The 25,193-nt window shown below is 42.3% G+C and overlaps 1 protein-coding gene across 11 annotated transcripts; it reads right to left on the bottom strand.

Annotated features, from left to right (window-relative positions):
• Positions 1-435: 435 nt before the first annotated feature.
• On the bottom strand, positions 436-23,560 carry IHO1 (interactor of HORMAD1 1). Of its 11 annotated transcripts, none has more exons than XM_086846949.1 (9): positions 23,201-23,401; positions 22,640-22,799; positions 22,127-22,213; positions 15,022-15,181; positions 13,511-13,668; positions 11,642-11,690; positions 10,904-10,991; positions 3,578-3,681; positions 436-2,761 (listed from the first exon to the last, which is right to left on the bottom strand). In XM_086846949.1, coding segments are annotated over exons 3-9 (1,875 nt in total). In that variant the 5' UTR covers positions 22,129-22,213; positions 22,640-22,799; positions 23,201-23,401; the 3' UTR covers positions 436-1,447. The 11 variants fall into 11 exon arrangements, with proteins under 11 accessions (XP_086703075.1, XP_086703074.1, XP_086703076.1 ...); XM_086846948.1 differs by having other exon boundaries at positions 23,184-23,342; XM_086846950.1 differs by lacking the exon at positions 23,201-23,401 and adding an exon at positions 22,999-23,153.
• Positions 23,561-25,193: the final 1,633 nt, after the last annotated feature.

Genomic DNA, 25,193 nt, shown 5'->3' with positions numbered 1-25,193 from the left:
CCCGTCCTTGCCAATCCCAAAGTGCACAGGGTGGGAAGCCCACCAGGCAGGTTTTGCCCAGCAAAGGCCGTGCTGGGGCTGCTGGGGAGGCGGGTACACAAGGGCAATGTGAAACAAAACAAACAGCCATTGCTACTGGCAGCCATCACCAACCACTTCTGCTGACAGGGGTGTCCTGGGGCTCTGGAGGCTCCCCATCTCTGACTACCACCCCCCACTTTCTCCTTGTTAATTAACATCACTGGACCAATGTTAAATCAGAAGGGTGAAGGTTTCCATCTTTAAAAACCAGAGAGGAGCTAAAAAAAGAATCCTGACAATTCCACAATCCAAGGAAGTTAAAACAGCTAAAGAGCAGCTGCTTGTTCTCCTGCTGGGACAGAGAGGACTCTGCCTCTCCCCCCCAAAAAAATCAACAGCATAGAGACATTGGGCTTTGGTGAACATGAGTTTATTAAAGACAGAAAAAGGGATCCCAGCCATTTTCCTTGGAATGACAAAGCTGGATAATTTGAATTTGTGGCAATACGGTTTTGTCAACACCAAAATGTTTCTTTTGCTGGTAACATTTCAGATCAAAAATCAAATGTGACACAAATGCCCGAAGCAGTGGGAGCTGCCCACAGTCACAGCTGGGTACCCTGAAAAGAGTTGCTTTGTGAGAATTGGGACTGTCTAACATCTCATCTGCTGGATCTACCTGTCCCATCTTTGGTCTCTCAGAACCACTGCCCTTGAAAAGGGTATGTTGGAGAATTACTTAATCAGCCAAGAGATACAAAAGACAAATAAAGTAGAAACAAAATAATGTCCTGGAATCTCTGAAACCGAGGAATTTAAGCCTGTAAGGAGAAGATATACAATAGTGGATGATCCTGAGATGATGTGGTTTGGTTTTCCTCAGTTAAACCTGTCCCTGCCCAAAGTTCACAAACAACTCCTGAGACAAATCTGAACCTGATGTAAATCAACTAGAACAACACTACTCTACTAATATCCCGAACTTTTACAGAACAAACCAACACAAATACTACAAGTAAGAAACAGAGTGAAGCCTCTGGCCACAGAGATAGCGTTGTATAGCTCTAGCTGAGTAGTTTCCAATAGATCTCAAATCTGACTGAGCTGACCCTCTGCTCTGCCAGCCCTCTCCTCCGTGGGAATGTCAGGTACTTCATTGCTGTGTAAATGCTAAGGTAACTCAAGCCCATGGCATCTCTGCTGGGAGCAGGGAAGTAAAGCAATACAAATTCTTCAGCTTTCCAAGCCAGGGGAGAGCCCTGTTTAGATCCCACATAGTCCCTTACAATATCTCAAACTGGGCAATAGCATTTTCAAGCATCCAGGCCAGAGTCTTGCCTCTGACTAAGCAGGTAACACACTTAGAGGAATAAACTGCAACTGAAATGTTCATTCACTAAGGGCTCCAAGCATGAAACAAACCCCTTCAATCAGAAGAATCACAATCAAACAGTAAAGAGCAACAGTCTGTGTTCTGCTGAGCCAGTGGATTGACAGGATGTGGTTTCTTGGAGCTTGAGGGGCTTTGGAGGCTGAAACAGCTCATTTTCTTTACACCCTTTGTGCTACACAAGGAAAGTACATCCTCCTCAGGAGAGGAATTCAAGAGATACCTTTTTACACTGGAAACATTAATTGTATTTTTAGTTTCAGGACTTCTCTTTCTGCTTGCAAGTTGTTGCAGGCTTTTATCAGAGCGTGGCACTGGTGGGAAACTCTTTGTAAGCCCCAGCTGAGCACTGTTGAGGATCTGCTGATGAGGAGCTGCAAAAACCAGGTCAGAGTTTTCTGAATTGAGATCAACCAAGTATCTGGGAAGGGATTTTTTTCTGGAGCTTTCCCAGTCAATAATCCCATTTGCCTTCCTCTGCTTCAGCCCACCGTCAGCACATCCAGAGTGTTCGCCTTTTTTCTTAGTGGAGCAGGTTTTCTTTCTCCCTATTTCTTTTTTCCAGGACATCCTTCCTGGACTCTGTTTTGTTTTGTTCCCTACAGCTGCCTTTTCCACCTCGTGGTCTGTGAACCAGTCGCCGTGTCTTTGCCTAGGTGTAGCTTTCTGTGCAGAATGGTGGCAAACTTGAGGCTGCTGCTGCTGTGATGGTGTAAGGGGTTTAAACCCTCGAGTGCCTCTCCTGAATGCCTTTCTCAGTGGGGTTGGTAGAGGCACTTCCAGTGGTACAGCATCTTGTTTCTTCTGACTATTCCCCAAAAAGTGTCTGCCAGCCCAGCACATGCAAGGATGGTCAGCACAGCTCTGTGTCTCCAAACTACATTTCACCTCCTGATAAAAGGTGTTATCTCTGCCACAGGCTGCTGTAGCAATGAGGCTGGCTTTGTCTCCTGAGGCTGAGTTTAGGTTAGATGTGCTATCTCCAGTGACCTGGTTCCTTCCAGGAGAGTCTTCCTGTTGCTGCCCTGCTGTCACACAGGGGAAATGAGACCAGCCTGAGCAGCTGCAAACTCCCCTGCCTGGGCAGCATGGCCTGTGTGGGTGCTCCTTACTCAGGACACAGTGCTGGCACAGCCCAGGGTAGGTCTGGGATGACTTATCTATCATGTGAGGGGGCAGGCTGGCACTAGACGCAAGTGTATGCTGCTCAGCTGAGCTATTACATAGCTTCGGGAAGCCAAGTTCTTTACACACTTCCAGGAACTGGTCTTTCAGCTGGGCTGGCAGTGACTCCACACCCTCCTTCAGCAGCTGGATACTGGATTTCATATCCAAAATCTCCATATCTTTCTGGGGAAGCAGAAGGCAAAGCAGAAGCAGTAAAAAACACACAAAAAAAGCACAATAGTAAGAAAGTTTTTTTTTATCATGTGTCAGTTTGTTATTGACCCAAAGGTTAGCAATTGTATCTTCCTGTGTAATAGATATCCTCAAAGTATCCCACAAAGGTGAGAGGTTTGGGATTGGAGATCCCCCTAACCCACCGTGTGCCCCCTCTCCTAGGAACACTGCCTTCTCACACGCTGGTGTGATACATCTTTGCCAAAAGCAATTCCTGCAACAGGGCCTTTGGAGAAATCAGACCCGATCAGGAGGTCTTTGACAGTTCATTCTTGTATCTCTCACATCCACTTGTTTCCTTTTCATGTCTTTTTTCCTCTCCCTGGCAGAAGGGACAAGGTGCTGCACTTTTGCGAGGTGCTTTCCCCTCACAGACATGCACTGCACCATCTCCTCCAGCAAAGGCATGTGTCAGGTGAGGAAGCACTGAGTGCTCCTCACTCAGGAGCTGTGACAGCTCAGGCACACAGCCTGCTGTATGCGTCAGGCACACAGCCTGCCACAACAAGGCACTGTTGGCTTCTTCTCTTACTGACGGGGATTTCATCAGAGCTTACAGCACTGTTAGCCAGTGCTTGGGTAAGCCTCTGTCAGTGTCTGGCCTAGAATTAGCATTTTAATATATCTTTCCCCTTTCATTATAACAGGAGCAGTCTGCTTTATAATCCACCATTCAAAGGCAATTTAATATTCGGTCAGTATTTTGAAGAAGCAGGAGAGATTCAGAATGAGCATTCAGAATAAAAGATTAATTTCTTCACTTACGGCTGCAAGTCTCCTCTCCATCTCCAGCAGTGCCTGCTCCATTTGACTTTTATCTGTCAAAGCTTTCAGCATCAAGCTAGAGTGACTTTGAAGAGCATCTTCCACTAAACAGGGAAATCAATAAAAACCACATTTGGTCTTTCATTTGTAAATGTGAATAAACTGCCATCAGTACTATTGCTACTTTCTGCATGGCTTGGCATGAATCACCATATGAATTCTCCTGCTGTGATCTCCCCAAACCCTGAGCAATGAGCAATGGGGTGGATTTTTAATGCAAGACACTTGAAATTTATAAGACGCTGCACATAGGCCAAACCTCATTTACTGCCCTCTGGTAATGTGGCAGCTGGAGAAGAGAGGCTGTGCAAAGCTGCAGAATTTGGTAGGCTGAAAGCAGGGAAGGCTGAGACTTGGTTGTCTGCCAGGTGCACAACAGGCATGGCCAAGGCAGGGGGACCCCAGTATAGCTGATACACCCCTGTATAAACAACACTCTCATGCAACCCGGTGATGGTAAATGGGGCTTGAGCAGGATGGAGGTGTAAAAGATTAATGGCTAAAAAGGGCAACCAGAGAAACTGTGTCAAAAATGCACAGAAGGCTGAAAACTGAAGGAAAAATGCTGGAAGGAATAGAGGGAAGTTATGAAGGAGTGTGCAAAGAATTGGAATTTCCATTTTCTGGTCATGGGAAAAGATGGGGTCAGAAACCACCTGAATCAGGCAACTGTGCACAGCACTTGGTAGTGGGGGCCCCAGCAGAGTCTTGTGGAGGCACAGGCTCCCTGCGAGGGTTTCAAATTGGAGCAAGTTGCTCTTGGGTTCAGTCAGCCTTGTTGAAAAACTGATAAAACAGGGATTTGTGTTATATGATTGGATAAGAATATAACTCCCCCATACAGCTTCAATTACTCTAATAGGAACCACTGCTGCGCCTAATACACTACAGGATGGGAACACAGTTTGCAGTGTGTGTGTGGAGATTGGAGATGAAAAATCTTTAGCAATCTTGTGGAAGTCTACTTTAAAATTGTAAATTAGGACAGAGATAAAGAGCTGAGAAAGAGCAGAGAGAAAGAGCTAAACATGTCTGGTTTTTCCTGTGAAGGGTGCAGGAAGGTGTGTACAGATGGTGTGGAATGTTGGCTGGTTGTCATAAAGCAGGATCCAAAGCACTCTTGCTAAAGTAAAGCACTGCCAAACCAATGGGCCAAGATAACTGAAAGCCTGGAGTGCTGGAGTACTGCATTCCTGATAAAAATCAGAATAAAGCCTACATTTCAACAAGTTGCTACAAGAGCTCTGCAATTAATGAATCTTCTTTTGATACAGGTCCAAGGTGTTTGATTGACTTTGAGGTCAGAAGAGCCATCTGCAGCTGTTCCTGCTCACCAGTGTTGATCTCAGCTCCTCGGTGTGCACCTCTTGCCCCACAGTGCTGCGCTCACAGGCTGCAGAGCTGCAGGGCACTGGGGATCCCTTCTCCTCCTGCTCAGCTATTTTCATTAAGTTTCCAGGGACTTAATTATCTCAGCGAGCTGTGCCCTTCTGTCAAACTGTCAATGGAATTTGTTAAAGAGCTAAAAACTATTAGCAGCAGGCAGAAAGTGATTGTACAGGCTTTGTTTCTGGGAAAAAAAAACCAGGGATGTTTTAAAATTTTGAGAAGGAATAAAGGAAAAAAAATCTGAGCAGTTATGGGCTTAGTAATTTGCTCTCATATGGTGGAAGGTTTTAGAGCAGACTTTGAGGAGAAAAGTACTCAAAGATATGGAGAGAAATTGAATAAGAACAAGATTTTATAAAAGGTGGATTGTGATTTAATGCACTAAGACAAGACAGGTGACTTTTTTGACAAAGACAACACAGTGGCTATTCTGTAGATTCAAACAAAGCTTTTCAGTAGAAGTTATCATGTAATATAAAAAGGAAAAAAAATGAGGGTAAACTTAAAAAACAAGCCTCAACTAAAGGGGAAACATCAGCTCTTGAGCTGAGTGGAATGAGGGGACAAGGCATCCCTGAAAGAAGCTCACCAAGGCCTTCTCATGAGCTAAACAGGCTTAAAATCTACTTTAGTCACCTTGGTACAAAAGCCAAAGGGCATTCAGTTAATTAGCAAGTAACATGAGGATGCAAATGTCAGCAGCAGAAGCTACAGGTGAGACAGGGCAGTGTGGTGCGTGGTAGTGCACCAGCTCTGGCTAACAGAACTGCTATGCACCCCAGGGTGTCTGGAAGCTCACACACCTTCCCAGCTTTCTGTGTGCAAGGAAAGAAAGAGACTGAACTAAGACATGGGCAGAGAAAAGCTACAAGTTAATTAAGTGCTTACATGGTAATCTCCTCTTATGAAAGGAGATTGAAAGTGTTTGTCTCATTCAGCCACGCAAAGCAGAGGTGTGGGGTGGCACAGGGCTGGAGGTGCCGCTCAGGGATGAACATGAGGAATGGCACCTCCTGGCACCAGGAATTCCCTGTGCCCAGATGTGTTTTTGACTTTGCCTCCTCTGAAGGAGTCCTGCTTGGGCACAGTACACACAGCTGTCTTTTGGGAGAAGGAACCCTGCAGTTCCCTCATCCATGCATCATCCTCACATACATTGAATTAAAACCACCTCCTGGACTTGAACTCAAGGAGAATGTCTCCATTATTTCAGGATGCACATCACCACATGGCTTTGCCTTGTTCTCTGTTGTAGCTTGGCTGATTTCTGAGAATTATCTGCACATATTTCAAAAAATATGCTGTTGCAGACAATTTGGTTGTTGTTTTTAATCTTCTAGTGTTTTGCTCTGACAGATTTAGACTGTTTTAGAAACCTGGAAATCTATAACCTGAAGAATGGGTTTGTAACGGGGGAGTGAATGTTTGAGTGGGCCTTCTAGACTTTTCATCTCCCTGGTTAGACACAAAGGCTACCTGAAATCTGAGAGCAGGTTTTGGGGAGCCTGCCAACCTACAAAAAGAAGGAAAGCAGCAGTGACTAAAGGAAGAAACTCCTTTCATGTCGCTTTATCATCTTCCATGTCTACATAGTGAAGATACAGAAAGGGCAGCATCTCCAAGCTTACCTTATCTTTCTGCTCTTCCCCATATGTTTAATTTTAGCTCAGAATTATTTTTAAAACTTTCTGGTTACCCTGGTCTGTCTATTCTTCTTCAACATAGTATCCTCAGTCTAAAAATAGTCCTGCATCCACTGGGCTTGTGATCTGCACATACATTTGACTCAGCACAGCATGCTGCCGGCAAGCAACCAGCAGCCAGCCTTTTGAAAGCGTTTCATTTGTACGTGTAGGAGTGTTCTGCAGAAAAAACCCTCAGTACAGAGGAGGGGCACTCTCCTTCCCTCTCTGCTTCCATACCCAGAGGAGTGTTCAGACTTGTCAAACACTAATAAACAAGGTAAAAATAAGTGTTAATAAAGGCTTACAAAAAAAACCAGGCCTTGAGACGGCCAAATTAGATCAGATCAAGGCCCCTGTTAAGTCAAGTCTCTTGTCTTTGAATATGATCAAGAAAGGCTGCATCAGAGGTTTTCTTCAAAAAAACCCTGCAGCAGATAGTTATTGAATAACTTGATCACAGACAAGAAAATCTTTACTCAGTTAATGGGTGACTTATACACAGACTTGTGCCTCTCTTGAGGTAATTTTAACAAAGCAGTTTTTTACAGTCTGAGTCGCTGTGTTTTGATTTGCTGTACCCTTGTCTTTGGATGCTACTGTTTACAATAATAACATTTGGAATATGAAATCTGGCATGAGATAAAAGGCTGAAGGATCTCAGGGTAGGGCTGCCACCCTGTGCTGCAGAGAGTTCCCTGCAAATCAGCCTGTACCTAGGTGCAGCTGCACTCCAGCAGCTGAAAACTACAGCCTAAGCAGTCAAGGGAGAGAGCACCAGCCTCTCAGCCTAGGAATATTAAACAGCAACTGCTTCTGATGTCTCTCTATCATCATCTATGCAGCTCATCCTGAGATTGGCACTAACTGCACAGGAGCTTTAAATAACACTTTGAAAGGAAGTTGGTTCCCCCACACCCAGATTCAGTAGGGAAAAATGGAGGTGCTATAAACCTGGTGAGGCATGGGCAGGGAAGACAGCTCTGGAGCTCAGCAGAGCACTGCATGTTCTCCCTGGGCAGCCATGGAGCTGTGCCAGAGGGTGAGACAGTTGGGCTGTCATGGCTGCATCATGCTCAGATATACTCCAAGCAGTCAGATGGCAGGTTTGTGCTGGCTTAGCCTGGCTTCCATTCCACAAGACATCAGATAGCACCTGCATCAGGGGACGGTGGGATGTGCTGCCCCTGACCTCAACCTGTGCTACAGCACATGGTGCTCCAAGCCCTGAATTGTGACAATGAGGGATTTCAGTATCTACTGGAACATCCACACTTCCTCTAACCATCCATGCTGAGGTGTTTTGGAGTCTGGTTAAGTCTCTCAACCTCAATAGCTTTGTTAGTCACTGCATGGCTACTTAGCAGCTACATGGAAAAACATTTTTAAAATAAGTTTCAAAGTTTTTGACTTTTCAATCCATACAGAACATAAAGGAGTCTGTATTGGGTGTCCCAGTCTGGACCATACAGTTCAAGGTAAACAAGCTCAAATCCCATCATATTAAACACAGCCATTTCCCCTGGAAACTTTGCCAGCAGCTGCTGGGCCTGGGGAGTCTGGAAGCAAGTCATGTTTGCAAACTGCTCACCAGGCACCAGATCTTGTCAGAGAGCTGCATCACTTCATACCTCTGTAAGTGACATATTGCACATTACTTTGTCACCCTTTGTCAGAGGATTGCTGTGCCATGATGGCTGGGAGGATGCTGCTCATGTGCACTGCAGACAGGGTGTTGTGGAGGATTCAGCTGTTCTGAGTTGTCACAGCTGGAACTACCAGATACTTGAACAGCAAAGTAGTGCAGAGAGGGCTGAGTGGTGAAAATTGGTATTTTTATAAAAAATAGAAGGCTTTGATAGAAATGTGGGTATATAAATTAAAATCTGAAAAATATGGAAAGAAATGAGCTACGGGAGTGGAAACCAGAAGGAAACAGCAAATAATGAATGGGCAAGTCAACCAGAGAAATTGTATGTATATAAGGTGGAAGAACTGAGGCCACAGGGTCTGTCTGCCTCTTTACATCCCTGTGCACTGCACATTGAAATGTGAGCAAGGCACAGAGCACCTGTGCCTCTGTGGAAGCTGCTCATCCAAACCTTGTCTCATCTCCAGTGCCAGACACAGCTCTATCCAATGTGTGCAAGCACATATGGACACTCAAAAGAGAACATTTTAAAAAATCTTACTGCACAGACCATGCCAGCACAACAGCATTTGGAAATGCTTTGGAAATACATTTTGAAAAATATTTTCTGTTTTGCTCTTGCCTGGTGGCTATGCAGACTGTGCCAAATGTGCTTGCTCCCCACTGCTAAAAATGCAGCCTGTGATACTCCTTATAAGCTTTTAATGAAGACAGACTTGATTTCAAGTTCCACCTTCCTTTGCTTTTCAGAACTGTTGGACTGTCCTGGTGCACTAGTTCTCTTCATCTTCTGCACTTCTCTCCTACCTGTGAAATCCTCCACTGCCAATGATTTAACATGTCTCTGCCATGTCACCCACATCCCAAGGTACTATATAATCATTCACTGGCATTCAGAATTTTATTAACTCTAAATTTAGCTCTTGATCACCTGTGTTTTGGAATTTTATACCGGTTTTTCAAGGGAATTGCCTCTTTTCAAGGCACTAGCGTAGGTATCTATTTAGTGGGAACTTGATTATCCATCACTGTGATATCAGTCAAATGACAGTGTTTATCTGCAATTAACCAGTGATAGATGAACCTCCCAGAAATATAAAAAGAACAACATTGTGCAGCATGTGATGATTTTCATTATATATTCAACATTCTGCAGCATGATGCATTACAGAAAGTTCCAATTTTTCTTTTCAATTGCTTTGAAAATCTAGCAGCATGCACCTCTGGGAGGATTCTCATTTCATTCAAGGCACATTCATTTAAAATGGATATGGAAAAGAGACAGGACAGCTGAGTAAATGGTATGGAATGAAGAGGGGGAGTCATGAACAATAGATTTGATTTTCAGTGCCATGACAACAATTTCTGTACATGAGGTATGCGAAATTAGGCAAAGTCCTGCTGCAGAGTGGACAAGTTGAGGCACTGAAGTAATTAGGAGATGGGAAAATGTGTAATAGGGAATTTGCTGTGCTGGCCAAAGCAGACAGATTCTTGTTTACATTAGGGTCCCACTAAGAGCACTTGCCAAGCACAGCAAAGGAGTGTTCTTAGTAGAATGAGATTGGCATTTCAAATGTACAGTCTATCATGGCCTCCAGTACAATGCATCAGGCTCCACTCTTTTTGCCTGAGAGGGCTCTGTTGATTTAAAACTATCTGTCAAGGATGTGCTTTGTGGAAGCCACATTTTGCCACACAGTGAATACTATTATGCTTTTGTGAAGGTCTGCTACCTTCATCTCACAAGATACAACTCACTTCACATTCTCGTGTGTATTGAAAATGGCGTCTTGTTCTTGTACAGAGCAGAGCAAGCTCTGTGCAGTCCTGACAGGGTGTTGATAAAGCATCACACCAGCATTAAAAATTAATGTACTCTCAAAGGCTCAGATCTAAGCTAAATTAGAAACAATTTCTTGAAGCACTTTCCCTCAGTAAAGATTCCTGTGATTAGCCACTTCAGAGACAGAGTTATTCAAAAGTATTTTACATTATTAGCTTTTCTGGAGGTCACCCCTTTATCATGGCAATAGCGTGCTTCACTATGTGCTTCTCATTCAAGAAATGAGCAATACTACTTTTGTTTACATACAGAACTTAATCACCTCAAGCACAGGGAAGCAATGGAAGACTTCAAACTAACATGAAAATCTGAGAAAGCCCTAAAAACTGAAACTGGATATTCAGGGTATAAATATCTAAATAATTTTTACCATGTATTCCATTAGTACTCCAGATAGTCTAAAAATGATTCTACTCCAGGCAAAACACAAAAACAGAGGTGTGTTTACCTATTTGAGCACATTGTCTAACTATGTGAAACCTAAGTACAAGAGAGCAGAGAAAGGGAAAAAATTAGAGTAGGAACGGAAAACCTGAGAAGTCCATACTATGGATAAGTCTTATTTTTTCTCCTCCGTTAGGGAGAACAGCTACGAGTGGCATGACTTTCCCCTTTCACCTCAGCCTCCAGACAACACACTGATATTTGGCAGTTTGACTGTGCCCTCTGCTGTTAACAGGAACACAGGAAGGACTTACATGTCTTGGAAAGGGTTTCTTGCCAAACCAAACTGGATTTGAGTTTGGAATCAAACATTTCTTCAAACTTCTCAAAGCACACTTTCAGCTGCAAAAACAAAGGCAAATGGGAAAATTAAAACATTGCCTTTTCTTTCTTTGCAAAATCACAGCCCCAGATGCCACAGAACAATGACTGCAACTCATGGAATGGAACAGTCTGAAAATGGTTGTTTATCTGTCACTTGAAACAATTTGTACAGCTGCTGGTTGCAGCCCCAAAGAAGATCTGGGACGGCTCAAAGGCTCATGAAATCTGAACAGATTTAAAAAAAGAGATACTGATCTTTAAAATAGGATAAGTAATAACTAATGAAATTAATTATTGAAGTGTTGGGGGAGAGACCTTCACCTTCCGACCACAATGACTAATCCTGATGAGACTGCTTTCTTCAGGCAGAAGGGGAAAAGAACTGGTATTTGCAAGCTGTCACTACAGCTTGTTTTGCTCCAGAGACCCAGAGAAATTCCACCACTGGCTCTGAGGCAAGTCTCTTTAGAGACCTTGACCCTAAGGCCACAAAAGCAATGGTATATACAAAAAACCTTATAATTGTTGGTTCAAAGTATTTGAGTGTTTAAGACACATAATGTAGTATTTTATATATCATCATGGCAAAGGAGAGAAAGTGAACACTGAATGATCTGCAGTCTTTCTAACTCTTCATTATTTTACATCCTGAATTTGAAGTAACTTACCTCTTGAAGCCTGTCTTTGATGCTGGAAATAAAGGAACTTAGGATTTCACTAAAATGGAAAAAAACAAACAAGTATGAACCAGAAATGTAATTTACCAAAATGTTCAAAAATTGAAAAGATCACTGTAAAAATGAGACAGGAAACACTGCAAGGCATGGTGTAGTATGAAATGTTAGCATGGAAACATGATTACTCTGGGGGGCATAACCCTTTGAAGTCACCTCAGTTGTTTTAGGAAAACACTGACTCTGTAACGTAAACTAAGAAAAAAATACATACACCCTCATGTCCATATATGTCATACATATGAAGTTATGGGGGTTTTACTCTCAGATTTTTGGCCTCTCTATCAGATTTTTAGTTGGCATTTGCACAACTGGCCATTAGCTGCTGGGGTGTTATCACCATGTTATCTCCTTCAGAAGGACCCAGCCGGCGCGGTGACCTGCAGGTTGCTGCAATACATGGGTATTGTGTTTGGACTAAAATAACTGGGAAAAACACGGGAAAAGCTTCAGCATCAACAAAGCCCAGGCCACGAATAACAAATACTGCAAATCCTTTTCTCCTGAGATTATGCCTGTGGTTTCTGTTATCTATCCTTTTAAATTGAGACAGAGTATCAGGAACTAGGCTACATTCATGATTAACCTGCCACACCAAAATGCATGGATGGTTGCTAAGCAAAGTGATAATCTTTTCCTCTCTGAAGATTTGGGTCATTTTAAGTCAATCATTAGAGTGATCTAAATTACAACAGCAAAAATTATGGAGAGGCCAGGGAGAATCTAGTTATGAGAATTAGGAAGTGCTTCTGAAATCTCTCTAGCCTTATGGAAAGGAAGATACTAATTTTCTTAGTCAAACTTGTGGGGGATACAAATTGATAAATTATACACTTATCTTTGTAAGTAAAAAAAAAGATAATATAGTTATTTCTAAAAACAGGCTTCTAACCTGGGAGGAAGTCTGGAGTGTAGGAAGTAGCATATAGAAAAGCATTTAAAGAAAAAATAAAGAAAAATTGTAAGTGATGTCTAAATATTTAAAACTACTTTCTCATTTCATTACAAAAATCTTCCTGTAATAGGCAATAGAGAACAAAATTTTGTCTTATCAGAAACATAGTGCCCATTGAAAAGGCAAGAGAGATACATAGCCAGATTTGATCAAATGCTTTTAATAAAAACACACTTCAATTTGGATGTTACATTACAAGATGTACAGTGCTAAGAATTATTTATAGGTGCACTGAGGAGTTTGCCATATTTCATTTTTGAGCTTCAAATTGCTGGCTTGTTCCTTAAAGTCCTTCATGACCTACAGGTACATGTAATTCTTGACATCTGACAAAGAGTAAATTACATTAGCAAATAACTTGTCTGTTACAAAAAAAAAAAAAAAATACATAAAAATCTTGTATGGAAATAAAATTCTAGAGATGTGTGCAGGTTTATGAAGATGTAATCTGCACACAAATGTGTTTGGCAATCCCCTCATCTGGCCCAAATGTGAAGGCCATCCTCAGAATCCCTTTTATCAGTCCCCTCATAGCCTACAAAATTTTGAGAAATAAGAGTTTTAACAGAGAATCAGTACAGAAAAAAAAGAAACAATGCTGATTAGATAAAGAAAGACAAAAGTAAATTCAGGGTAGAGTTTTGCTGTTCCATAGGTCTTAAAACTGAATGTGTTACATAAATTGCAAATAAACCCTATTCTCTTACCTTGTGACTCTTTCCAATTAGAAATTATTTAAAATCTTAAAAATACTTTTCTTGGAGAAAAGATTTGTAAGAGAGGAAGAAAAAACTTCAGGGAGTGATAACCACCAGAAGAGAAAGAATTTACTGTGGATGTCTACATACCGGTCATATTTATCCTTTATTTTGTTCTTATTCACTTCAAAATTTTCCAAGACACTTTTCACTCTTCCTGTACCAAAATTAAGAGAACCTTTTTCTCTTGTTTCTTCATCAAATAACTGTGGTTTTGTCTGATATTTGGTAAAAATACTGGGCTCGCTCTGTGACACAAAACAAAAGTGTTGAAGTACAAAAATAATCAGAACATTAATTAGAAGAAACAATTTGTTTATCCAGTGCTTTGCAGACTGACATCACAGTGATTGGACATGTCAGATTAGATTGGATGAGGAGATTAAGAATTTTTTGAGATTATGCCTCATTTAATGTGCCTAGTTAGATCAACTTCCTGTGGAACTGGGATCCAGCCCAAATTCCTCCAGACACAGGCTTTTCTCTCATCTTGAAGATTTTCAGTTTGCTACAATTATAAGGCATGCAGGTTTTTTTTCCCTTCTATGTCCAAGACAGAGACTATAAATGAATTTCAGTGTTCCTGGAGTTGTGGAAAAGTTCAAGTTGTCAGTAGAATCTCTCTGTGCAGGAATCTAAAAAAAATCTTATTGAATTTCCTGATGGATTACATCATTTTGCTGCCAACTAGCAACATTGACAGACTGTAGATGAGTTTTTCACATGCTTCAATACACATTTTAGAACAAGAAATTTAATATTAATATGAATGCTTCGTTCTACAAAATTTCCAGACACTGTGTGACCAAAATGGAAATGCCTTTTCCTTAAAACATAAGAAAATGTAAATTCCATTTATTTTTTTTCATAGTGAAAAGTGCATTTCCTGTTTTGTGTCTGATGAAAACAGCTCCTAGGCAAAATGTATAGGACAGCAGATAGCATCTGGAACTGAAGGACAGCCCAGGGCCTCCAAGCTGGCACCACTGCTCTTTCCTAATCTTTGCTCCAGGTGTCTTTATTCAGATCTGGTTCTCTCTGTTAGCAATGCAGGAAGTATTTTAGTGGTGGCTGGTAACATCAGAAACCATGAGCTGTAGGAGGAACATTGTGAGCATAGAAACTCTTCATCCCTATCCAAAAACATCCAAGCACCTACCATAACAACAATGCAGCAAGGTCATTGTTAGTGCAGGGAAGCAAACACCGAGTAGCTCTCTCATTCTTATGGAAAGCTAAGAAAGTGAAACACATAACTTTTGAAAGAAAATAGATGCAGTATTCTAACTTGGTTAGGTAGGTGGTCTAAAGACATTACTTTGAGAATAATTTCATATTATCTTAGTAAATTTAAAAAATGTGATTGAAGAAAGTAATACCCATCTCGATAATAATTTATAGCAATCTGTTATAAATACCACATTCATCTGACCACGCTGCTACTTTGTCTTGTCACAGTAAATATGTGCATGTAGGAAGAAGATAACTTGATTTCAGCAGTTACTGACATTTGCAAATGTTACCACCTGATTTCAGCATTTTCCATTAACTTTGAATGGTGGCTGTGTGCCTGCACAGCACTGACTGAGAGCAAGACTCACATCCTGGGAGTTCTGCTGTCCCGGCTGCGTGCCCAGCTCCAGTGGTGCTGCTGCCGACTGCACATTCTCCGGGCAGAACTGGGAGCCAAAGAGGAGCTGAGAATCACTCAGACTCGAGTAATCACTGGCAGTGCTGCTCCGCATGGAAAACTTATTAGGCCTGAAATGGTGCAGAGAGGGATGTGAATAAGTCTGGAGCAATTAAAAAGACAAACAAAATTCCCTACATGGCCTGCTTGAACTGCTTGGTCATGGCCCACACCAACATGTTAATTTTTACTCTCTGCTTGGAAGGTGCTGTTCCTATAATGGCATAAGGTAGAATTATAAGATAAACCAGACGGGTTATCTTAAACTAGCACATCCACACAAATAGAGTGTGGTAGTTTCACATTCACCTTATAGGAGCGAAGGTGTTTCTCCAGCATGTCCTGCAGACAAAAGACCAAACCCAGGACTGGGCATCTAAAACAGCTCATCCTACCTGCCTTGCCAGTCAGTCTTAGTTAAAGAGACATCTTGGGCTCCTAGCAAGTGCTGGGTCTCTCCCTTTCAGCTACTCTGAGTAACAATTTCTGTTGTAGCTCAGGTGTTGATTCAATGAATTGGAAGGCAGTTCCAAGAGAATAAAGCTTTCTGACTAATAGTTGACATTTCTTGGGCATTTGTTCCCCAGATGCCTTAAGTCTGACACAGTAGAACAACAAATAAATAGAGATAGCATATGGCTGGATGAACTGATACAAATTGTTGGAAGCATTTCAAACATATTAACATGCTGCTTCAAAAAAAACATGCTTCTTTCCCTTGAGCATTACTCAAATAAATCTTTTCTAGATACCCTTGATTTTCTGCTGTGTTGCTCTGATTCTACTCTTCTTCAGAAACACTTTTATACTCTTCTCCTGCTTTATGGACTAGGATTGTGGCACAGGACCAGCTTCCCTCAGACAAGGGTTTCCCTGCACAGCTGCATTTTTTCTCATTGTGTTGGAGGCTGGCTTCAGTATTTGGTTAGCAAAAATACATACAAAAGACTTCTTTCATTTTTCACAAAGAATTTCAGAATGGTTTGGGTTAGAAGGGACCTTAAAGATCACCTAGTTCCAATCCTCTTGCCATGGACAGGGACACCTTCCACTGTACCACATTACACAAAGTGCCATCCCTTCCAGCCTTGAACATTTTCAGAGATGAGGCATCTACAGCTTCTCTGGGCAACCTGTGCCAGTGCCTTATCACCCTCACAGGAAAGTATTTTGTCATAACAATCAATCTAAATCTACTCTCTTTCAGTCTAAATGATCACTATTCCATTGCTCCACATCCACAGGGTCTGGCAGAGCGTTTAGTTTAGGACCAAACACAAAACAAACTGTGCTGGGTTTATATTCTCAGTTCTTGTTTTTTTTGACCTACCAAGATGGAGAGATGTGTTGCTCCCTTTGAAGCTGAAAACTAGAGACCAAAATAAATGAAAATAACTAATGAAAATTTTGTGCAAGGTTTTTCTTCCATATCAAATGATATAAGTAAAGGAGAAAGAATTGGAGAATAACTCATGTGCATAACAAGAGATGATCACCCCAACATTTATTAGCTGTGATGTGTTTGGTTAATCCCTAGTTTTGGAAAGAGCCCAAACATCCTAGACACAACAGGGAAAGGATTTAGCAACAGTACTTGAACTGCTCAGTTTCCATTATATAGTAGTGTCACTGACAGTATCATATTAATACTTTTGGCTTTAAGCTCACTGAGTACACTGAGCTTCAGGCAAAAATAGATCAGGTATGGGTTTCTGGATTCTCAAAAAGCCTGATAAGTCTGTCTGAATTCAAACCTTCTCCCTTAATCTCTCTCTGGACCCCAAATCTGCTAAGAAAAAAATCTGAATACAATTTTACTTGCACAGCTTCTTGTTTCCATCTTAGCTAAGCTTTGTAAAAAATAAAATAAAATAAAATTTCTTAATCTACATGCAGTATGTGGGGGAGATGTGAGCACATGGGCTGCCATGACCACACACACAGGCACAGTCCCTGCCTGCAATGTGAGTAGCACATCTCCTGCACCAGTTTTCTAAATCCTCCTGTCTTCCAGACAAAAAAAGCTCCGTCTTGGTTTGAGGAAGGGTTTTTATAATCTTTAGATGCTTTACAGTCTTGACAAACCTCCTTTGAAAGTGTCCAGTACAATTGGTGAATATCACACCCCACAATATGCTCATTTTCTCGGATGCTTCATGTTATTTAATACCCGAAGCCCAAGATTCTTATAACAAAGATTTTATGAGGAGTATTGAGCTGAAAGGACTTTATGAGCCAAGGGACTTCCCAGGCTTACTCTGCACTACAACCAAAGACAGCTGTTGGCTGCACTGGAGCCCAGTTTTTCTGTCTTAAGTCCACTACCTCAGCAGTTGGTTTAGGAATCACGGTACTTTTGCAAATTAAAGGGGGAGGTGAAACAGATGTCTCTTTTGAATATACTCATTCCCCTGAGCAATGGATTTCTTTCTCCCTTGCTTAACACTGCTGGCAATTAATTTACTAACAAGACCATCTGGGCTAGTCATCAGCCTGGCCATGCTTGGCCCAGGCCTGTCCCTGACAGAGAGATCAGACAGCCTTGATCACATGTGGGATCAGATCTGTGATCAGGCAACTCCAGCTCTTCTAACCACGTGACAATTCTCCTCAGAATGCCTGAGGTGCAGGGATGCATGTTCTGTCCTAAATATAAACCCTTTCCCATAAACAGCAAGGAAACATCCCAGGTATGCAATCCCACTTAGCAGTCCCTCCTAAGTGAGGAGTGCAATAGTTTACCTCAGGAGAACTTCTGGCTTTCTGCTAACATGAGCCATGCCCCAAATCATCCGTGTGTGTTGGTGCCCATAACATTCCTTTGGTACTGGCATTAGCATATGCATCCAAAGTAAAACCAACTTTAGATATGTAAAACAAGTTCTTGACAGCTCCAAAAAAATGGCTAATCATCCTCTGCTGACTGTCGATGGTGAAATGATTCCATTTTCCTACCTAACTTACTGCAAGGTATTGCAATATTGGCATCTCCAACCCTTTCTCGTGATATGAGTGTGATCTAAAAAAATCTGCAGCGTTCTGCATATCTGAGGGGTCAGCTAGATCTTCCCAGTATCTGTTTCCTTGTTGTCAGTGGAAATTCCCCCTTTAGAGGAGGAGTTAGAACTTTCAGGAACTTCTTTCATTTTCCTAATTTTTCTAATTTCCATTCCAAATACTTTAGCACAATCACATACAAACATTCACCTGTCATTCAAAGGTTCTGCCTTACCTCAAAACAAACATGGCATGCCATAAATACCCTCTTCTTATGTTTCCTAGATGTTCTAGGGACATTGACAAACTAAAGCTTCATAACTGTAAATTGCCATAGGCCTAATCAATCTTTTTTTAAGAACTGATATTTGTATTCTGTTGTTTGGATCCATCCTAATGTGCCAACACCAAGGTTTAAGAGTCATTTGAAAAAGCAAACTGAAACTTCTACAATTTTCAACGTAACATTTATCTGCAGTGCTGCTTTAAGTGATTTTCTCTGGTTCTGTCATCCCCACTGAAGCTGTGCCAACATCTCTCTTCTTCTCAAGCACTGTGGGTGAAGCTCACTTACACCTTTCTGACACATTTCTTCAAAGTGCAGTAAAGCCTCTTTCCCAAAGAAGAGATCTTTCTCTCCTAGTAGCAGTGTCTTGAGTAGGATCAGTGCCATAGTCTCTCTTCTCCTGGTTCCCCTCCAGAAAATCTCTCAGCCCTTTCTGCTTCTCCTCATTTAGGGACCAGGGGTGAATCACAACAAATCCAATTTAAATTCTGGGAACTGCCATTCACCTGCTCTTCCTCCTGGCTATAGCCTGTATCTATAGGAACTGTCTCTAGCTCTGCTATACTGCTCTCATCCTCACTGTCAGCTGCCTGCCAATGTGCTCAGCAAATGAGCAAGGATCAGCCTTGGCTTCGGGTGCAGGGGAGCTGGAGGGGTTTAAATCAAGGAGTTTAAGCTGCTATTGCAGCCTCCAGCCATTTGCCACATCTTCACTGGAAACAGTCACAGCAGAAAATTATTCTTCTGCTTCCTTATTATTCTGGCCCCTGGAATGGCATGACCTGCTTGCTGCAAATAATTTGCACCACATCCTAAAAGGAATTTCTACAGATTCTGGCACTGGCCCTAATGCATTAACCACGATGAAATCCCTCTCAGTTATTCAGCTCAAACACTGCCTCCAGTTTCCAGATTTCAGGTTCGAAATCCCTCTGGTCTTATTTTAATTTCTCAAGGTCATTTTTACTTTCTATTACTTTTTTCATTGTTCATTCAGCTGTGATTCAATGCTACCCAGATATCCTTACTTTGGAATCTATGCTAGTATTTTGTCCTGAGCTTGGTTGCCAGTTACAACAGAGCATTTGCTTTAAGAAGAGATTGGGATTTCTGCAGAGTACTCCTGTTTGCTCCCACAAAATGCATCCCCAACCATATTAAAAGTTATGCATCTGGAGACAGGGATCTTTTTTGCCACACCCCTCTCTAGCCTGAAGCTATCTTCCAGCCTGCACTCATAGCCCCGGTTTCTCATTCCTGTGAGGCTCTGGAAATTTACAGCTGCTCTCCTGGTCTTTGTCCTGGCTGTCTCCTTCATTTTCTGCTTATTCTCAAACCTTAATACAACTTTCAAACTAGGTGACCTTGTGATGTGGGATGGAATTTCATGGGATAATGGATTGAATTAGTTTTTTAAACTTGGAAGTTATTCTCAACAGCAGAAATAAACCACAGAGAGTAGTGGCCCAAGTAGGCCTTAACTTCAAGCATCCATTTAGAATGTCTCCTTAATATTTTCATAATTTCTTGGCCTTACTCTCTGGCAGGCTTTCTGCTTCTGATATCTTTGGAAGACAGTATATGAGTAGCTTTTATGCATTTAGCAAGTTATTTCTTTTGTCATGGTACAAGCAATTTCTCATAACTTCAATTTCAAATCTAAATAATCAAGTCTAAATAATCTTTCTGCCTCAGGCAAACATTTAACCCTTTGGGCTGTACAGTTTAATTTATTTTTAATGAGTTTTCTTATTACTATTCCAGAGTATTTTTTATTTTAATTAACAGTAGTGGATTTTTTGGCTTCTGCTTCTCCTGCAGAGATACTGACTCCATTTCCTTACTGCCACTCTCATGGTAGCACTACAAGAGTAAATAGCCTGAACAGGGATCTTGTGCTCAGTTCAGGGCCAAAGCAAAATGTGTCTCTTCTCCAGGGAGCTCCCTGGCCAAGGCAGATATTGATGGTGTGTGAAAATGTACTTTCAGCATCACACCCCTGTGATGCTTACCCAGTCAATCAAAGGCTGATTGAAGCATCACTGCTTTTGTGGCTGCTGTTCTTGCATCCTCTGTGATCTCCCTCTGCCAGCCCTCCTGGCTGGGCAGGAGGCAGCACCACTCTAATGTGGCACTTTCTCTAATGAAGGCTGGCATTTCAATCCATAAAAACCATGTCCTTTGTCAATACACTTCAACTGAGACTATGTTTTCCCAGTATAGCTGTCATGTGCCCCCCTTCCACCCTCTAAAATAGCTGGCATCTTGATATTAATGTCCAACCTGATAATCTTCACTCTGCTTCATTTTTAGTATCTCTATTATGTCAATATTCATATATAAAACCAGATGGAACAGGGGTTCTGGTTCCCCACACCCTATTTCTCAGAGAAATTTCTCAGAGAATACTTCTGCAGAGAAGCGCTGTTGTGTCTGACAATTAACAAATAAAACCCTGAGCATTTCTGGGCTTGTACAGAGCTGTGGCTGTGAGAGTAATGCATCACTGGAGCTCTGCATTTCCTGGGGACCTGGTGGCAGCTGCTCTCAGAAGTAACACCCTGACTCAAACTTGCAAAGAACTCACAGAGTGAGTCATACACTGCCTAGATTATACGCTGATTTTATGTTTCATTTTTAAAGCTCCCTGAAAGAGTTTTCTGGGGATTAAACAGCATACCCTGCTGTGGTGGGAAAGGTTTCTAGTAATAGAAGTGAGCCAGGGAAAAGTAATCAACACTTTTTCCCCCTGTTTCAAATACACACACACACACACACATGTTCCTGTGGGAAAATTTTCTTTCCTTTAGAAAAAGTTAATTGTCCACAGAAAATTTTCTCCCCCTTCTTACCTCCTCCAAAAACCCAGCTGCATTTCCAGTAACATTTTATGCCCTATTTGACCCTTTTGAACTCACTTGTAAAAAATGTGGAACGCTGAGGAGTGGGTGTTAAAATCTTGCCTATATTTTCTTCCTGCATTAATAAATGAGTTAAAAGGGAAGATGCTGTAGGTGATAGACTACTTTGGAGGAGGAAGAAATTCAAGTGATCCCTTTCCAAACAGGTATCTGTACTTCTTCCACTCATTTCCTTTCCTATGGCACAACTCCACAGAATTATTTATTTTAAAAAATAAAATAATAATCTTACATATCTTGTATATAATATAAAAATGTGATTATCTATTTTATATATAATATGATGTCTTTTTCATATATTCTCTAAATTTCCCCTTCTCAGTCTCTGACAGAAAGGAAAGTCACAGGTTTTCAAACTCAGAAAACTAAAAGAAACACCAAAAAACAAATAAAATAAATCCACAAGTACCAAGAAGACAATAGAGTTAAGCAATGCTCAATTATAAAGACAAAACTGTGACAGTTATAAATACGTTTTTCCCTGAATTGGCTCCTCTTTGCCCCCTGCATCTGTGCAAAATTAAATTAATTCATATCTATATGACAAGCATTTTTATAATGGGCAAGAAAATAACTACTATGTTTTCATTATCATCCATCATTGTGGTAACATCTGGCCAAAGAGACAGTATGACTGAAACTGTGAATTTGAACAAGTTAGTTATGTAAGTGGGTTATTTAACTAACAGAGGATCAGAATACCAAATTCATCAATTTGCTTTTCTGGAGTCAAACAGGGGATGAGTCCCACTGCCTTTTTTAGCCATGTGATACAAAGGATGCTCTGAAATACAAACTGCAGCTTGTCTTACATATTTGCCCTCCAGATGTTTACATCTGAATATTTGTTGTTTCACTGTAGATTGTAGATGTGGGGGTTTCTAGCTGCTCTTTGGCTTCTGCTGGGAAAAAACAAGCCATGTGTATAAATGCAGGATATGGAATAATTTTTGAGTTACATAATGTGCAATAATATTGCACATCACGATTCGTTCTATCTGCCCTCTGCACAGGCAAAAGGAACACTTCACTTATCTAATGAGATGAGGACAGCTCACAGGGCTTCCCCAAATGCACCCTGAATGGACAAGGGTACAGATTCCAGCCTATGCTGATTTTTAGATTCCCACCAATAGTAGCTCTATGGTGGTGCTGGCAGGCTGGGAGCATAAACAGGATCCCAGGGGAGGCTAATGAATTCCCATTAGATTTCCCTAATTAGCCACAGATGAGTTCTGGACATGTTTCATCTCACTGCCATCACCCTTGCCAGGTGTTTGGTTTTATACCCCATCTCCTCTCCATCTCCCCATACTCATGCTCACCCAAGGGCTGTTGGTGTGCTCAGCATCTCCTTGATGTTCCAGACGTTGAAGTTCATGTTGTTGTCAGGGCTGACACCCCGGCAGGGAGCCCCCACACCACACCATGGCCCTGGCCCTCATGGCCTCTCCCCACCAGCAGCAGCCATGGTGCCACAGAGCCCTGCAGGGAGGAGGGAGATGGAAGGAGATGACCAGCCCCACTCAGGGCAGAATTGCCGGTGTCCTGTGGCTGTGGGGGCAGCCCAGGGGCACACGGCCTTGCAGGCCCAGGGCAGGCCTGGGAGGCAGCCGACCACTAGGCCTGCCCACCTGTGGGGCCTGAGGGGCCTCAGTGCCCTGGGGCAGCCCCTGGGTCTCACCCCAGGGCTGGGGGTCCCTGGGGTCAATCTAGGCCTGAGGGTCCTTGGGGTCACCCCAAACTGGGAGGTCCTGGATCGCACTCTGAGGCTTGAGAGGCCTGGGTGCCCTATGAGGGTTCCTGGGTTCAGTTTGGGGTTGAGGGTCCCTGGATTTCACCTCAAGGCCAGAGGCCCCTGGACCTTACCCTGAGGCTTGAGATACCTCAAGGTCCTATGGGGGTCCCTGGGGTCACCCTAGGACTGAGTGTCCCAGGCTCCTTCCCTGGAGCTGAGAGTCCCAGTGGTCACTCAGTGCTGAGGGTGCCAGTGGTCACCTCAGTGCTGAAGGTCCCTGGATCTCACCCTGAGGCTGGGGGATCTCTGGATCTTACCCCATGGCCATGAAGCCAGGATCAGCCCCAGCTCCAGTCACTCTGCAAGCCAGCCACTGCCCCCCACCTGGAAGCACAGCCCTGGGCACAGGGGCTCGTCACGGGACACTGGGAGGAAGAAAAAGCTGAAGCTTGGAATCTGGCACACTGAGGGCTGCTCCCATGGGAGCACATCACCCATTTCCTTCATTTCCAGAGGCTGTGTGGTCTCTCATGTAAATACCTCTGGCAGAAATGCAGAAGGATTTAATTTCATCCATCAGAAGTATGACAAAAATAACTACCATCTAAACATTCCCCAGAGAAACATTCTCAAATATGGTTTTACTGGATTTTTTGCCTTGTGGTTCTGTAACCCCCATGTTTAGGAATGTAAAACAGGCATGCCTGCTTGCCTATTTTTTCCTCCTTTAATTCAAAACTATTTCAGTACTAGTTAAAATGTTTGTTTCCTGGCTCTGAAGATACTCCTTAAGCACTAAACCACTGCAGAAATAAGGTTGACATAAATTCATGGATAGATCAGGGAAGTTACTTACATTCCCCTTTATTCTCTTTTGTCTTTAGGATTAAAGGCAGCCCAGAGCTCAGGGGTGTCAAAATAATGGCTTTCTTGATGTATATATCTGGTTTCCTAATCAAATCCCATGTAGATAAAGCTTTCACTTTAGATAAAAAGATAAAATTCTGGCCTTTTACCCATAAAAAACCTTATTGGAGCAATTTCACTGCATTGCGTTGCTTGACATTACATCACTAGAGTTGGTTTAAATAGCTTGGATTAATCAAGGCAGCTTGATACATCCCCGCTAAATGAGAAGACTCTGATGGGTTGATTTTCTAGGACCAGAGTAGAGAGTTGCAGCCTGGACTTCAGGGATGGGGTAGTGGCTGGGCTGTCCAAGGCAACCGTAGGCTGGAAGGCAAAACTTCCTCCAGAGTGCCAAGCTGATGGAAATGTTGATGTTTATCGTGATTTTTAAGTAAATAAAAGCCTTGTTCTGCTCCTGAACTGCCTACGGCTCTGTTGTACAGGGCCAGTATGTGGCACTGCTGCCAAGAGCCTTGCTGTGCATCCAGACCCTATATGGCCCTGCATCATAAACAGTGATTTTCCACTATTTTATTGCTCACGATTGAGAAGTTGGTTCAGATCTCCCTGCAGAAGAGACTGTAGAGTCCTGTACCCATTTGCAGTACTTCCACTGCCATTAGAAAAGGAATTGCTGGTGCTGTGTGCACTGGTGATAAGGCTCGACATGTTATTTTAGGTACTTAGAAAGAGCTATTCCTATTTCTGATGTGGCTGGAGCCTTCTGGTATCAGCGTCTAGCAAGTTTGTGGAATATGATAAATGAGATTTTTGTATTTCCATCTCTCCTGACAACGGAAAGAAATTTCTATACGGAAACACATTTTTTTAATTATAGGTCTGACAGCTACCTCCATTTCCATCTCCCCCGTCCATAACAAGCTCTGGAGAGATTAACTACGTTGCCAGGCGCTGGCTCAATAGCTCTCCTTATATCTGAAATAACAGTCTGGGCTTCTAGCACTAGGGAGGGTAGCCAGATACCTGTAGTCTTTCCTTTAGTAAAAATTAGCAGAAGCTTCCAGGAGATAGACAGCAATATACTGTTTCAACTTTTTTAACTTCATAGCACATTTCATTAGAAATTCATAGCAGCTCTTCAGTTAATAACACGTCAGTCTGCAAAAGTGGTCAGGACCCTCATCTCTCCATTCCTGAGATGTCCTCTAACATTTTCCTGGTAAATTTTCTCCCTTCATTCAAATGGAATTCTGGTCTTGTGCTCAAAAGCA

This window comes from Cyanistes caeruleus, chromosome 11 (genome assembly GCF_971803275.1).
Source record: "Cyanistes caeruleus chromosome 11, bCyaCae1.hap1.1, whole genome shotgun sequence".
In the NCBI taxonomy this organism is placed as follows: Eukaryota; Metazoa; Chordata; class Aves; order Passeriformes; family Paridae; genus Cyanistes; species Cyanistes caeruleus.
This window is presented reverse-complemented; position numbering and strand designations above follow the sequence as displayed.

What these genes read in the sequence shown, in the direction of transcription:
- IHO1 (XM_086846945.1), bottom strand. Translation starts at nt 22,695, where the DNA reads ATGAACTTCAACGTCTGGAACATCAAGGAGATGCTGAGCACACCAACA. An exon ending in ATAAAGGATAAATATGACCG is followed by an intron (nt 11,691 to 13,510) that starts GTATGTAGACAT and finishes TTTCCATTTTAG; the next exon opens with TGAAATCCTAAGTTCCTTTA. An exon ending in TCAAAGACAGGCTTCAAGAG is followed by an intron (nt 10,992 to 11,641) that starts GTAAGTTACTTC and finishes TTGTTTTTGCAG; the next exon opens with CTGAAAGTGTGCTTTGAGAA.